This window comes from Bemisia tabaci, chromosome 2 (assembly GCF_918797505.1).
Source record: "Bemisia tabaci chromosome 2, PGI_BMITA_v3".
Taxonomy (NCBI): Eukaryota; Metazoa; Arthropoda; class Insecta; order Hemiptera; family Aleyrodidae; genus Bemisia; species Bemisia tabaci.
In genome coordinates, this window is record NC_092794.1 from 31,489,801 (window position 1) to 31,505,250 (window position 15,450).

At 39.1% G+C, this 15,450-nt stretch overlaps 2 protein-coding genes across 3 annotated transcripts in view; one reads left to right on the forward strand and one right to left on the reverse strand.

The window, feature by feature from the left end:
- LOC109038042 (uncharacterized) overlaps positions 1-15,450 on the forward strand; it is a 236,592-nt gene that overhangs the window by 176,515 nt on the left and 44,627 nt on the right. For both annotated transcript variants that reach the window (XM_072297137.1, XM_072297138.1), the window contains one exon: positions 2,739-2,847. In XM_072297137.1, the coding sequence (XP_072153238.1) occupies positions 2,739-2,847 (109 nt within the window). The remainder of the gene's footprint in view (positions 1-2,738; positions 2,848-15,450) is intronic.
- The window catches only part of Xxylt (Xyloside xylosyltransferase), a 167,718-nt gene continuing 155,163 nt past the window's right edge, over positions 2,896-15,450 (reverse strand). The window contains exon 4 of the mRNA XM_072297141.1: positions 2,896-3,963. Coding sequence (XP_072153242.1) covers positions 3,880-3,963 — 84 coding nt within the window. The 3' untranslated portion in view covers positions 2,896-3,879. The remainder of the gene's footprint in view (positions 3,964-15,450) is intronic.

Genomic DNA, 15,450 nt, shown 5'->3' on the forward strand with positions numbered 1-15,450 from the left:
CATAGAAAGTTCACGCTTTCAGCAAAATATGTTGCAAACATAATACATATTTCTCAGGTTAAAATGTTTTGGTTGACCATTACGATTTTGCAATCGACAATACACTTTTTCTGGTCTAAAAAACTTGTAACATATTTTTAGCGGGTAATCTATCCTGCTACGAAGTAGGGTGCAATGTCGTAAATGATATTGCCGAGCAATATTGATCTCTCAACACTCAGACTTTTAGCATGTTCTGCGAGCATCACGCCTCTATTCCCTACACTAGTCACCTCTCATATTACTTTGACTTGTCCTGAACAAGACCAATCTACACAGGTCAGTCATTCCCGTGGACTAGTTTTGGTACTCTACTGCGCAGTGACGTAGTATTGAGTGCTTGCAATGTATTTCTAATGGGAGCACCCATTGTGACGTAGCATTGAGTAAAGTACCTATTAGTTCAGGCAAATAAGCCATGAAAGGGCTATAGCCTGCAAAAATCCCGGGTAGCAATGTTTTCATCGATTCCTATGTAATTTTTGACGCTGAATCCGGATTTCAACTTTGCGCCTTTAAATTCGGACCGGAAAGTTGCCAAATTTGTCAAAAATGGCCTAAAATCGGACTTTTTTCCGGATCATGGCCTGTAACTTGCCAAAAATTGATCTGACGATAAAATTAGTTATTTTCAGAAATAAAGCTCGTTAAATTTCCTATGAAAAAGTTCCGAAACACTTTTTTGCTCAAGGCAAAATCAAGCGCGCTGGCGGGCTCCAAACTTTGAAAAATGAGCGAAAATTTGGTTATTTGCGGGTTATGGCCTGTGACTCGTCCAAAATTGATCTAACGACAATTTGGTTGTTTAAAAAAAAAGTTCGTTAAATTTCCCATAAAAAAGTTCCTATACACTTTTTTGCTCAAGGCAAAATTAAGCGCGCTGGCGGGCACCGAACTTTGAAAAATGAACGAAAATTACGTTTTTTTGCGGTTTTTGCAAAAATCCCGGGTAGTTATGCTCTCAGTGGTTCCTACGTAATTTTTGACGCTGATTCCGAATTTCAACTTTGCACCATTAAATTCGGACCGGAAAGTTGCCAAATTTGGCAAAAATGGCCTAATATCGGCCTTTTTTCTGGATTATGACCTGTAACTTGCTAAAAATTGATCTGACGATAAAATTAGGTATTTTCAGAAATAAAGCTCGTTAAATTTCCTGTAAAAAAGTTCCTACACTCTTTTTTGCTCAATGCAAAATCAAGCGCGCTGGCGGGTTCCGAACTTTGAAAAATGACCAAAAATTGTGTTTTTCGCGGTTTTTGCCCGATGTCTCCTGTTTTAATCGTCCGACGAGTAATTTCTGGACAAATTAAGTGAAGATGATAAAATTTACACTTAGTGAAATGAATTGATGTAAATAATAAGGATAATCCAACACATTACAGTATGCGCAATTTTCGCACATTATACAAAGTTCGGAGTCCGCCAGCGCGCTTGATTTTGCCTTGAGCAAAAAAGTGTTTCGGAACTTTTTCATAGGAAATTTAACGAGCTTTGTTTCTGAAAATAACTAATTTTATCGTCAGATCAATTTTTGGCAAGTTACAGGCCATAATCCGGAAAAAAAGTCCGATTTTAGGCCATTTTTGCCAAATTTGGCAACTTTCCGGTCCGAATTTAATGGCGCAAAGTTGAAATCCGGATTCAGCGTCAAAAATTACATAGAAATCGATGAAAACATTGCTACCCGGGATTTTTGCAGGCTCTTTTCCTTGTTTGCCTAGACTACTATATGTATTGAGAGAGTATGGCCACTGGTGTTACCACCTCTATATTACCTGTATAGCGAGAGTATGGACAGATCGCTTCATGGAGGGCTTAGGGCCCAAAAGTGCAGCCACCCTTCTAACCAACTTCTAACGCACAAAATTTCACTGCCAGTCTGCAGGTTCCAATTCTAACCAAGATGGCCAAGAATGTACAGAAATGAGCGTTCTTCCGCAAAATTGAGTAAATTTATGCAAAAACTGAGTCAAACACGTGCTTAATAAACGACGGTTCGTAACAATAGTATTAGTAAATCGTTCCGGATAATTGAAATTCATAGGTTGGCTGCATTTCTGGGCCCTAACTTTATTCGCAGAAGCATCGGTGAAGGCCTGATGGATTTTCGGAGTTTCACATCTGTCCATACTCTCGCTATACAGGTACTCTAACCAACCACCTCTGATTGGCTCAGCCATCTTAGGCTGAATGGAGCCCTTAGGACCCAAAAATGGCGGACGCCATAAATTAATGTTATGCAAAATGACTCAAAATGTAGTTTTCTTTGCTAATTGTAACGAGAATTTTACCCAAATGCACTATTGCAACTTCTTTTACATATTTTTAAGGCTAATCGTGTGCAATTTTTGAGAAAAATTATCTTAGATGTAGTAAGGTTGGCAGCAAGTGCGGCTGGTGAAAACCGTCAAAAGTTGGCAATGACCCCCCTCCCTTCAACAAAAATCAAAACAACACACCGCCATTTTTGGGTCCTAAGCCTCTCCATGGGGCCCAGTGGCCATACTCTCTCAATATAGGTACTCTCGCATTGAGTGCCGCCGATTTAGGGCCGGGGTAGGACGGAGACACTACTTACACCTATCTATTTAATTTAAGTAGGTACTGGTCTATATTTGAGTGCTAAGCAATTTTCCTTGAGTGGTATATACATACGCGTAGGTAAGGTAAATCAAATGATCTTCATCTGTCCACAGGTTTGGTTTCAAAACAGGCGAGCAAAATTTAGAAGAAATGAACGAAGTATGCTGTCGCAAAGAAGCCCAACAACCCCTTTTCAGCCATTGCCAACAACCTCTCGTACAGGTTTGATTTGCAAGTCGCAAAACTCAATTTGGTGTAAATAATGTTTATGAAGCGGTCCATCCGAAGAAATTTAAACGCATGCTGAAGGGAACTTTTGCATGCAAACCTTACTCACACAGTTTTTTTTTTTTTTTAGCGTAAATGTTATGTTCAATAAATGAATGAACGCACTTTGAGGAACTAGCTATTTATATCCATAGTTACTAATTAACAAGACTTACCTAATTAGGAACATGCCATTTTTTTTCACAAAGTTTAAACATACAATTTGTCTCTAATTCCTTTACTTAGTTACATAATCCTTAAGATAATTTGGAGGTTTTTTAATTCTTTGCTCTTCTATACCTAATTATTCTGCCTCGCATTAAACCTCTACCTCGCGATTTTACACGATCCTTTCTGGAATCTTGGTAATTTACATTCAAACTTTGAGCAACTGGACTTTGATAATTTGAACTAATGCTTTCTTGTTGATCACAAGGAAAAAAAGCAATGATGCCAAAGTAGGAACGGCCGTTGTCAAATCAGCATTTTCCAGGTGCTAAAAAAATGTGCGAGATGTCAACTTCCTGATTCAGCATTGCATAGAAGTACCAAAACTCAATGAATCCTAATGGTAAAACACCATTTTTATTCATCTGGTTTGACAACACCCGTTCCTATTTCAGCATTGCAAAGCTACTAAAACTGAATTTACGAAAAAATACTAGTTTAGCAATGCCGGATGCTGATTTAGCATTGCAGAGCTACTAAAACTGAATTTACGAAAAAAGGCTTGTTTGGCAACCCCAAATGCTAATCATGGGTGGCGCGTGGCGGTAGCCACCTCCGGACAAAGTCTAAACTCGACAACACTGGAAAGCCTCCAAACGAAAAAGGTGGCAGCCAACCATAGACACACGTAACCATAGAGTATAATAGAGTCGCAAAGTACTGGATCGCCGTTGAAGTCACTTTTGGAGGCTGTTTTGTCCAGTTCTCTGGAGACTAATGTGCAGCGACTTGCGATGACGCATACGCAGAGACTCGCGCTCAGCGCTCCCCACTCCCGAACGGCTCCGTTCGTCGGCTAAGTCCACACACATTGAACCAGCTAAGTATAGGCCGGTAATAAGTCTGAAATTGAGTCCATAAATGAATATTATCCAGGAGTAACATACATTCATGGATTCATTATGGCTTTGACCATCTATTTACAGCAAAATTTGCACAAATTAATATCGATTGAATTAAAACATTTCGAAAAAACACAAGCAGTCCTTGCTTTTCCCGTAAGCCGCCGTGATAAGAAATGCTGGTCGGTTCACACTTGGTTTAAGGTGATTCGATGGACGCCATATTTTGTGTCAGAACGGCATGCGATATATCGCATCAATTGGTTCCATATTTTCAGCTACTCGTCATTTTTCTCCTATTTTGAGATCGCACTTCTGTTGTCAGGAGTCTAAAGCACTCACTTACCAATTTTAACAAAGAAATTCAACGTATTAAAGGCGTGGTTTTTTCAGAGAGAAAACATCGCATTCGATACTGATATCGAAACTGCACTCGAATGCGATATTTTCTCTCTGAAAAAACCACGCCTTTATTACGTTGAATTTCTTTGTTAAAATTGGTAAGTGAGTGCTTTAGACTCCTGACAACAAAATTGCGATCTCAAAATAGGAGAAAAATGACGAGTAGCTGAAAATATGGAACCAATTGATGCGATATATCGCATGCCGTTCTGACACAAAATATGGCGTCCATCGAATCACCTTAAGTCTCAATTACGTCCCTTTTTGAGTATTATTCAAGAGTATGATACATTAATGGATTCACTATGGCTTTGACTACCTGTTTGCAGCAAAATTTGCAAAAATTAATGATGATTGAATTAAAAATGTCGAAAAAACACAAGCAGTTCTTGATTTCTCCATAAGCCACCATGAAATAAGTGCCGTTGGGTTCACACTTGGTTCACACTTTTCGGAGAGCAAGCGGCTCGGAAAGGCCCGTTCATGGATTGACTTCATCGGCGCTCGGGCGCCATCCAATTCCCTCCCCCGATTCCCTCCCGAAACCGATTCCCTCCCCCGATTCCCTCCCCCGATTCCCTCCCCCGATTCCCTCCCAAGACCGATACCCTCATGCGGTCGGAACCGATTTCCGATTCCCTCCCGGCTTTGAAGTAAACTGAAAATATGTGGCAACGTCGCAACAATTGATCAAGTAGTAAGACGAAATAATCAAGATCCAAAATAAACTCACCATTCCCAGATACACCTAGAGTACCTGTATAGCGAGAGTATGGACAGATCGCTTCATGGAGGGCTTAGGGCCCAAAAGTGCAGCCACCCTTCTAACCAACTTCTAACGCACAAAATTTCACTGCCAGTCTGCAGATTCCAATTCTAACCATGATGGCAAAGAATGTTGATGAGCGTTAATTGAGTAAATTTATGCAAAAACTGAGTTAAACACGTGCTTAATAAACGACGTTTCGTAACAATAGTATTAGTAAATCGTTCTGGATAATTGAAATTCATAGGTTGGCTGCATTTCTGGGCCCTAACTTTATTCGCAGAAGCATCGGTGAAGGCCTGATGGATTTTCGGAGTTTCACATCTGTCCTAGAGTCCTTTATACCCAGAGTAACGACAACTCGATTATCAGCTGACTGGCAGCCGACCTTGGCTGGCCATGGAGGCCGAAACTAGTGCACTCAAACGAACGATATTGGGGGATAAGGATCAGGAATCCTGCGATGTCTGTCACACAGAAACAACAACATCAACAAATTGATCAATTAAAAAGAAAATGAGATTGGTTTGTGAATAATTTCTTAATCTATTTTCATTTTGGACCGATGGCAATAACAATTTACTCTTGATAAACCACAATTAGGTAATATTTTCATTATTCTTGTTCACATACGAGGTACCGCCATCTTGGTGCACTAGTTTCGGCCTCCATGAGCGAGAACCAATCAGAATTGGATTTTTTTTTAGGCCACTTTCAGCCCAATCCTGGCCCAACCAAAAGTGAGTTGTCGTAACTCTGGGTATAAAGGGACTCTAATCTGTCCATACTCTCGCTATACAGGTACTCTAGATACACCTGATACAGCGCCATTTCTCGTAAGAGTAGAAGAGTAGGTGGTAGAAGTTGTAGAAGTTTGAAGTACCTTAAATACGGGTGTACAGAGTCCGTCGCGTCAAAAAAAAATAAGACCAATAAAAAAAAAAAAAAATATCACAAGAAAACATTTGGCGAATTTCTATGAAGTACCTTAAACGGGTGTACAGAGTCCGTCGCGTCAAAAAAAATAAGACCAAATAAAAAAAAATCACAAGAAAACATTTGGCGAATTTCTACGAGACACCGTGCGAATGAAGTGGAACAAGGCTTCATCGTTGTAGTTTTCGAGAAGTTCGGATATGTTTTTTTCGAGAGCAGCAATTTTTTTGGCAGTTTTTGATCTGGGTTTTGCCACTGACCGATTTGCGGAATTTATTGAAATTTTGCTGTCGCGGAAAATTCTCTTCAGCACGGCAACGAAACTCGGAAAATCGGGATGAGCTTTGTAATAAAAGGAGTTGTACCGCGCGTGAAAACTCTCACACGAGTTGGTGGTTCGCGCTGGATCAGCTGATCGTTCAGCCCACATTTTCGGGGGAACTGGGCTCCTTCACCGATGTACGTTTGAAGTAGGTAATTGGCGAATTTGGTCACTTGAGGACATTCAGGATGTGCGAACAAGAAAAACTTCACGAATGAGTCACCCACTTTGTCGGGGTGTAATAACGGGAGGCCGAAAATGTGCGGTATCAGGTGTATCTGAGAATGGTGAGTTTATTTTGGATCTTGATTATTTCGTCTTACTACTTGATCAAGTGTTGCGACGTTGCCACATATTTCAATTTACTTCAAAGCCGGGAGGGAATCGGAAATCGGTTCCGGCCGCATGTGCTTAACCTAACCAAGTGTGAACCCATCGGCACTTATTATCACGGTGGCTTATGGAGAAATCAAGAACTGCTTGTGTTCTTTCGAAATTTTTTAATGAATCAGCATTAATTTTTGCAAAATTTGCTATCAATAGGTAGTCAAAGCCATAATGAATCCATTAATGTATCATACTCCTGAATAATATTTAAAAAGGAACGTAAATTAAGACTTAAATCAAGTGTGAACCGACCGGCATTTCTTATCACGGCGGCTTACGGGAAAAGCAAGGACTGCTTGTGTTTTTTCGAAATTTTTTAATTCAATCGATATTAATTTGTGCAAATTTTGCTATAAATAGATGGTCAAAGCCATAATGAATCCATTGATGTACCTATGTTACTCCTGGATTTTATTCATGCAGGGATTTATTTTCTGACTTATACAAAGTGTGAGCCAACCGGCATTTCTAACACGGTGGCTCATGGAGAAATCAACAGGTACTCTACACGGGACGGGGCTCATACAGTCCTGCGACTAGTTTTCGCGGGAAGATAAATTGGTTAAAGTCGAGTATTTAACCGGGATTAAAATAATAATTGCACTCAATTGACAATTAGACACATTATTTTAACTAAACAATTAAACATTAACAATGTAGTAATGAATAAAATATCGCACAATTCGTTTTCACTTCTTCTTCTTTCAGTGGGTCCTAGGGGTAGGTACAAGTACCAAACTTGGTACTGGGAAAAATATTGATTAACTCAATATTTTTCCCAACTTCGTAAGTGGGATTTTTCCCTGGGACAAATCTCGTGAAACGGCTCGTGGAGACTAGAGTACCTGTATAGCGAGAGTATGGACAGATGTGAAACTCCCAGAGACAAAGAGAGACCGAGCACGCCCTATTCCGCCAATGTATTTTGAGTGAGGCACATCTAATTCTCGCGGATTCAACAAAACAACGGTCATCATTTTTCTGATTTCGCCTAAAGTTGACTGGTGCTAGTCGCATCTGGTGAGCTTTTGGCAATATGGCGATTTGTTTACATTCTTCCTTATCACTTGCAAAACGGAAAATTTTCCAATTTTTCCTTTGAAACTCTCCGAATTTGTCATAAAATGACTTTTTACCTTATAACAAGTAAATAATTAATTCACCCCTTCTACTCAACATTTGTGATACTTTCGGTGGTTTCACTTCTTGCAGTGAGAAACAGATTCCTCGAGACAGCCTGGTCCTCAGATTGTTCAACTTCCATATGGATAATTATTTTAGCAATCGAAATGTTCTTTGACTGTAAATGGTGTATAATTTTTTCAAAATAATTCTCTGTAATAATTCTGTTTCCAAAATCCTATCCCGAAGCCTGATGTAATGCATTGAATGCGGAGCATTTCGACTGAAGAGTCGATATGTGTCTTTAAGGAGCTGTGTAAATGAAACGGTTGGATTAGCCTGTAAGCAGTACAATTTCTTTTGTGTGTGAAAAATAACTGAATGTCCAGAATTCTAAACATCTGACCGTATCTCAAGTACCTGAAGGAAATGTTGGTCAGGTCAGAGTTTGTGAATCCTTGGCAGCAGTTACTGAAATTCTCCTACGTACTTAACAACTTTGCTCATTAAAGTTTGGTAAGTGAGAAATGTAAACCAACGATAAGTAGTGCGCGGTTTGAATCTTCGCCTGTTCTCGTCAAGAGGTAGATTTAACGCATTATGAAAAAGCTAAAAACTGCTAATAAGCTGTCACATTTCTTTCTTGAAAGATGCCTGTTCAAACTAAATTTAGTTTCTTTATTTCTGAATGATGAAAGAACCTTTAAGGGCCGAAATATCACGAATTTTGATCTATAAGTTGTAAGAGAGCACTCTGGTGAGATCCTCTTTCCTTTTTTCGAGTTACACATTTTCCAATTTTACAGGAAGTAGTATTAGTTGCATCCAGTATCACAATTTATATGTATTCAATGTGTTTCCTCATCGAAATGAGCGAAGAAAAAACATTTACTTGTATTTTCACCGAATTAATGAGAGTTTTACTGCCAACTAAGCTAGCAAATGTTTACGGTGAAGCTACTTTATTTGTTTCACGACTCCCAATTTTAGGAATTCTAAGGCGAAGTTGATAGCGTATACATCATTTCTCATTTAATGCAAGGTTGAAATACTTTATGATGGTGGTGGAAGAGACAATTCTGGTAAAATTGAGAGAATAATCAGGAAGAAAAGTTCTTAAACAAATCTCAGGAACTCCATCAGATGATGGGCACTTCACCCTCCAAGGATTTTTACACTATGGAGTTATGGACTAATATACTGACAAGCATAATATGATGGATCTGAGCGGTCTCTTACTTACCTAACTTTGATGAGCGAAGGCCTTAAATATGTAGAAGAATTGCATTAACTGCTGCCAAGGATTCACAAACTCTGACCTGACCAACATTTCTTTTAGGTACTTGAGATACAGTCAGATGTTTAGAATTCTGGACATTCAGTTATTTTCCACACACAAAAGAATTCGTACAGCTTGCGAGCTTATCCAAACGTTTCATTTACACGCCTCCTTAACAACAAATATCGACGCTTCGCAACCATAACACTCCGCTTTCAACGCACTACATCAGGCTTAGAGATAGGATGTTGTAGACATCAAGCATTTGATCCACGATTAATACTTATCATAGTGAGCAGCTTATGACATAGACAGTAAATTTTTTTTCGTCAAATTTCAGTACAGTGTATCTGTAAGACTGGCAGTGCTGCTGTGATCAGGTTCTTGACAGATCTCAAATAGCTAAAATATCTCTATCCTGCGACATGATATGGAGGTTAATAGATTGAGAATTTGATCACAAAGTATTGATACAGTCTAGAAAAAATTATACACCATTTAAAGTCAAAAGAAAGTTCGATAACTAAAATTATCCATTATGAAGTTGAACAATCTGCGGACCAGGCTCAGAGTCTCGAGGAATCTGCTTCTCGCTACATAAAGTGAAACCACCGAAAGTATCATAAATGTTGATTAAAATGGGGGAATTAATTTTTTACCTTCTAATAGGTCATTTCATGACAATTAGGAAGAGTTTCAAATGAAAAAATGGAAAATTTTCCGCTTTGCAATTGATTAGGAAGAATGTAAACAAGCCGCCATAATGCCAACGGCCGAGTAGCATCAGTCAACTTTAGGCGAAATCAGAAAATACATGACTGTTGTTCCGTTGGATCTCCGAGAATTAGATATGCCTCACTGAAAACCCAACGTGCTCGGTCTCTCTTTGTCTCTGGAAACTCCGAAAATCCATCAGGCCTTCACCGATGCTTCTGCGAATAAAGTTAGGGCCCAGAAATGCAGCCAACCTATGAATTTCAATTATTCAGAACGATTTACTAATACTATTGTTACGAACCGTCGTTTATTAAGCACGTGTTTGACTCAGTTTTTGCATAAATTTACTCAATTTTGCGGAAGAACGCTCATTTATGTACATTCTTGGCCATCTTGGTTAGAATTGGAACCTGCAGACTGGCAGTGAAATTTTGTGCGTTAGAGGTTGGTTAGAAGGGTGGCTGCACTTTTGGGCCCTAAGCCCTCCATGAAGCGATCTGTCCATACTCTCGCTATACAGGTACTCTAGTGGAGACAAGGCCTCAGTCGCCGCACACTAGTCTCCGGAGAACTGGACAAAACAGCCTCTAAAAGTGACTTCATCGGCGATCCAGTACTTTGCGACTCTATTGTACTCTAGAGTCCCTTTATACTGAGAGTCAAGACAATTCGGCTCATGGATGTCACAAACGGGAATAAAGATTACAGAAATTGAACGTTTTTCGTAATCTTTGATCGGCCCATTCTCAAATGCCTTTCTCCGTTCCTCCTCTCATTCCGTTTGTTCCTTGCCGAACTCGTAATTCCCTGGTCCATTCCAGATTATAATCTTTGCAATTGGTGAAAATGTAATCTTTATTCCCGTTTGTGACACTGTGGAGGCCTAAGATACGGGAACCAATCAGAAATGGATTCAAATTGTCTTGACTCTCAGTATAAAGGGACTCTATTGTACTCTAGAGTCCCTTTATACTGAGAGTCAAGACAATTTGAATCCATTTCTGATTGGTTCCCGTATTTTAGGCCTCCACAGTGTCAAAAACGGGAATAAAGATTACATTTTCACCAATTGCAAAGATTATAATCTGGAATGGACCACGGAATTACGGGTTCGGCAAGGAACAAACGGAATGAGAGGAGGAACGGAGAAAGGCATTTGAGAATGGGCCGATCAAAGATTACGAAAAACGTTCAATTTCTGTAATATTTATTCCCGTTAGTGACATCCATGAGCCGAATTGTCTTGACTCTCAGCATAAAAGGACTCTATTGTACTCTATGGTTCTGACTCATAGAGAAAAAAAGGAGGTGTTTGCATTTCGAGCATCTTGGAATTTTTTGATGACTTGATGACGTAGGTGGATACAGCGACGTTTTTATCCTGTCGATTTTCTTGGAAATGGTGTAATTTAAGGAAAAAAGTCATTCTATAAAAAGTGCTTGAAATTATACAATGAGTTGATTTAAGTAAAAAATCGGACATTATGGTCCGTTTTTTATATTTAACTAAACTTCGCTGTACCCACCTACGTCATCAAGTCATCATAAAATTCCAAGATGCCCGAAATGCAAAAACCTCCTTTTTTTTCTCTATGGTTCTAACTAGAGTCCCTTTATACCCAGAGTTACGACAACTCACTTTTGGTTGGGCCAGGGTTGAGCTGAAAGTGGCCTAAAAAAAAATCCAATTCTGATTGGTTCTCGCTCATGGAGGCCGAAACGAGTGCACCAAGATGGCGGTACCCTGGTAAAAATAAGCCATAAAGGCGATAGAGAAATCTTATGGCCGGCTGTAGGATTTTCTATAGCTTTTATAGCTGGCGATAGGATTTTCTTATCGCCCTTATGGCCGGCGATAAAAAGCTCTATCGCCACGAATGGCCGGCGATAGAACGCTCAATCGCCGGCTATAGCCACGAATGGCCGGCGATAGAACGTTCAAACGCCGGCTATAGCCACGAATGGCCGGCGATAGAACGTTCAATCGCCGGCTATAGCCACGAATGGCCAGCGATAGAACGTTCTACAGCCGGCGATAGCCACGAATGGCCGGCGATAGAACGTTCTACAGCCGGCGATAGCCATGAATAGCCAGCGATAGGACATTCAATAGCTGGCCATTTGTGGCTATCACTAGATAGTGGTGATAGGATAACGGCAATAACCATCCGCTGCCAAGACAGCCATCTGTAGCCGGCAACAGAATGTTCAGTATCTGGCGATTGGAAATACGCGTGTGCACGAGGGGCAATCAAAAAAGTAGTTTTTTTCGAAAATCATCATAAGCGCCAGTGAATCTATCCTGGAAATTCCTTTTCTAAAAATATTTTTCTTCCATTTTTTCTCAATAATTCTTTCTTTTCCATAATTTAATTTGATTTGATTTTGATTTTTTTTATTTGAATCGGCCAAATATACACTGTTAAAAATCGTTGATTCCGTCCGACGGAAAATCCGGCGTGAGAATGAATAGGGGAGTGAGATTTAGCGCATAGGTGCTGAGATGTGTCACATGAGTGCGCAAAGCATCCGCACCGGAGCTTCAGTTGGATCCTAAGTCACGCGCACCTCTCTTTCTCGCACTAGCGCTATATACTGTCTCTTCTTCCCTTTAGGCCTACCACTCCCATAATGAAAATGAAATATTTAAAGAGAAAAAAATAAATAAAATAATAGAATAGTGGAAGTAATAGAATATCAGATATAATAGAATTACAGAGACAACAGAAGAGAAATAAAATAAAGTGAATTAAATATATGATAAAATGAAGTCAAAGACTAAATTGAAGTAAAAAATTAGAGAGAGCATGGAGATGAAGTAAAAAAATGAGGTGAAGAAAAAAATAAAGTATAAGGGAAAATCTAAATGAGGTTAAAGGATAGAATGAATTCAAAAAGTAAACATTATAAAGTATTAAAATAAATTAGATTAAAAAATAAGACAAAATAAAGGAATAAGAAGTAAATAATTAAAGAAGAAAAATTAAGTACTTGAAAAATAAAATAGAGTGAAGAAAAAAATAGAGTCAGCAAGGAAATAAAACAAGTAAAACGATAAAATAAATTTCAAAAATATAGTAAAGTAAAAAGTAAAATAAATACACGGACAAATCCAGGCAGATTGAAAATAGCCCGTTCAAATCGACGTTAAATACCGGTTTTGCGTCAAGTTAAGGCATCATCTGGTATAGCTCAATTGGTAGGGTCTTCGGTTAGTGTTAGGTAGGTCCCGGGTTCAATCCCCAAGGTAGGTAGGAAATTTCTAATCCTCAAAATCGATTAAATTACATCCCAGAAGTTTCATTATTTTTATTTTTCATGGTTTCAAAATTTATTTCCACAATATTAACCCTTTTCCACCATCCCCTAGCTGCGAACCCCTAAATTTTCTATAGCCGGCTATTGAAAATTCCTACAGCGAGCCATAGGAATTCTCAATCGCCGGCTATAGAAAATTCCTATCGCCAAAAGGCCATGTTTCAATTTACCATAGGATTTTTCCTATGGCCGGGCTATAGGTAATTTGTATGACTTATTTTTACCAGGGTACCTCGTATGTGAACAAGAATAATGAAAATATTACCTAATTGTGGTTTATCAAGAGTAAATTGTTATTGCCATCGGTCCAAAATGAAAATAGATTAAGAAATTATTCACAAACCAATCTCATTTTCTTTTTAATTGATCAATTTGTTGATGTTGTTGTTTCTGTGTGACAGACATCGCAGGATTCCTGATCCTTATCCCCCAATATCGTTCGTTTGGGTGCACTCGTTTCGGCCTCCATGGCCAGCCAAGGCCGGCTGTCAGTCAGCTGATAATCGAGTTGTCGTAACTCTGGGTATAAAGGGACTCTAGTTCTAACTCGACTGCAGCCCAAATGACGGCACGAATTCTAACGATCTTGGTGTCTACTGACGCACCTAAATTGGGCCTACTAAGTGGGAAAGTTTCATCTAGATCCATTGAGTTTTCAAAAAGTTATAAGCGCTTAAAGGCCCAAAATGACAAATATTTTTGTAACATGGGCCGTTTAGTAGCGGGAAACCGACATGATCACCTTTCACAACAGATTTCTTGCTTACACGGCCACAGATTCTAATGAAACCTATAAAGGATCATGCCTGAAGATATGAGGATTTCATTTCTACCACATTTAATAGGGGTTCAATGCTTGGATAATTCAGCATCGGCAAATAACTTTCAAAATTTTAGCTATAATGTTTTGAATTTAGAAAAAAACCGGTAGTGGTTCAATGTCATTGGTCGATTTCGTTCAGTTTAGTTCAGTTCAGCCAGTCGCCAGTCCAGCCCTAGTCCAGCCCGTGTTTCGGGAACGAAATTCCCTTCGTTACCAACTTCTAATACTCTAACTAGTTGAGAACAGATCTATGATTTGATATAATATAAGAGTTCAATTCTCTGTAGAAGCTAACTTATATTTTTTCACACTTATATTATTACGTCGCACGTCTTCTGCCAGAGCCCGATACACTATTTCATTAGTTTCTCTTAAAATGCTCAAGTGTTGTCTTTTCAAAAGTGAGGTTATAAGTCCGTGTATCTGTCTGACCCAAGCATCAATAAATGTAATTCAGGTAAATTACGTCGATGAAAGGACACCAAAGTTGTGCCAAACTATCAAAAGGAAGCAGGACTTACACCACAGTTTGCATTTTCGTGACTAACAGCATCCAAATATTTCCCTACCATGCACACCAATGGATCGACGGGAGGGTCCATTACTCTCAGTTTTTAATTACATTATTGTTTTCCTCAAGTCACAAATGCTAGTTTCCATATCTTGAAGAGATGTAGTTATTTTCAGTGGACCCTATCAGTCACAAGAAAAGATCTAAAAATCACTGTAATATGAGCCTTCGCCCATCACACTACATGCGACACGGTCACTATGCTCTGACCAAAATTTATTCGCTTTAAATTTTGCTTTCAACCTACGTGCTCTGGAGTGCTTGTGCTTTTCCTAAGTGTATGTTATTGACATTAAGATCTTGTGTTCTTCATGACTAATCTTGGAAAGCTTTCGCCTCTTACCGTTGCTTGTTTACATCGAAGACATCATGGGGATGCGAGGTATAATTCAATCACTGAGTCAACTTTATGTCCCTAATTCAGAGATCTTTGATGATGAGTATTAGCTCAAATTTGGTTTTCTTCGAGTCTCTTTGATTTTGAGTCAGAAGTTGTTAGAAACACCATGTGGCCAGTCAATGTGTAACAAAGTCTTTCATGAAAGGTATGTACTCGTTCTATTTTCTCAGCTTGATGATTACTATAAAATCAAGAATTTATGTTGCTGCGTAAATCGCTGGGCCAAGTAAGTATGTAGCGCCCATTCCTTCTCTTTTTTAACACATGGAAACTTGATGTAAACACATCAAATAGTTAGGTTATGTTATGGACTTACACTGGTGGTGCAGCTACCGACTGTTAGATAATAAACCCTTAAATGCCATCCGGCTAACTTAGCTGCGTCCATAGACACCAAGATCGTTGGAATCCGTGCTGCTGTTTGCTCTGAATTCCATTCTAAATC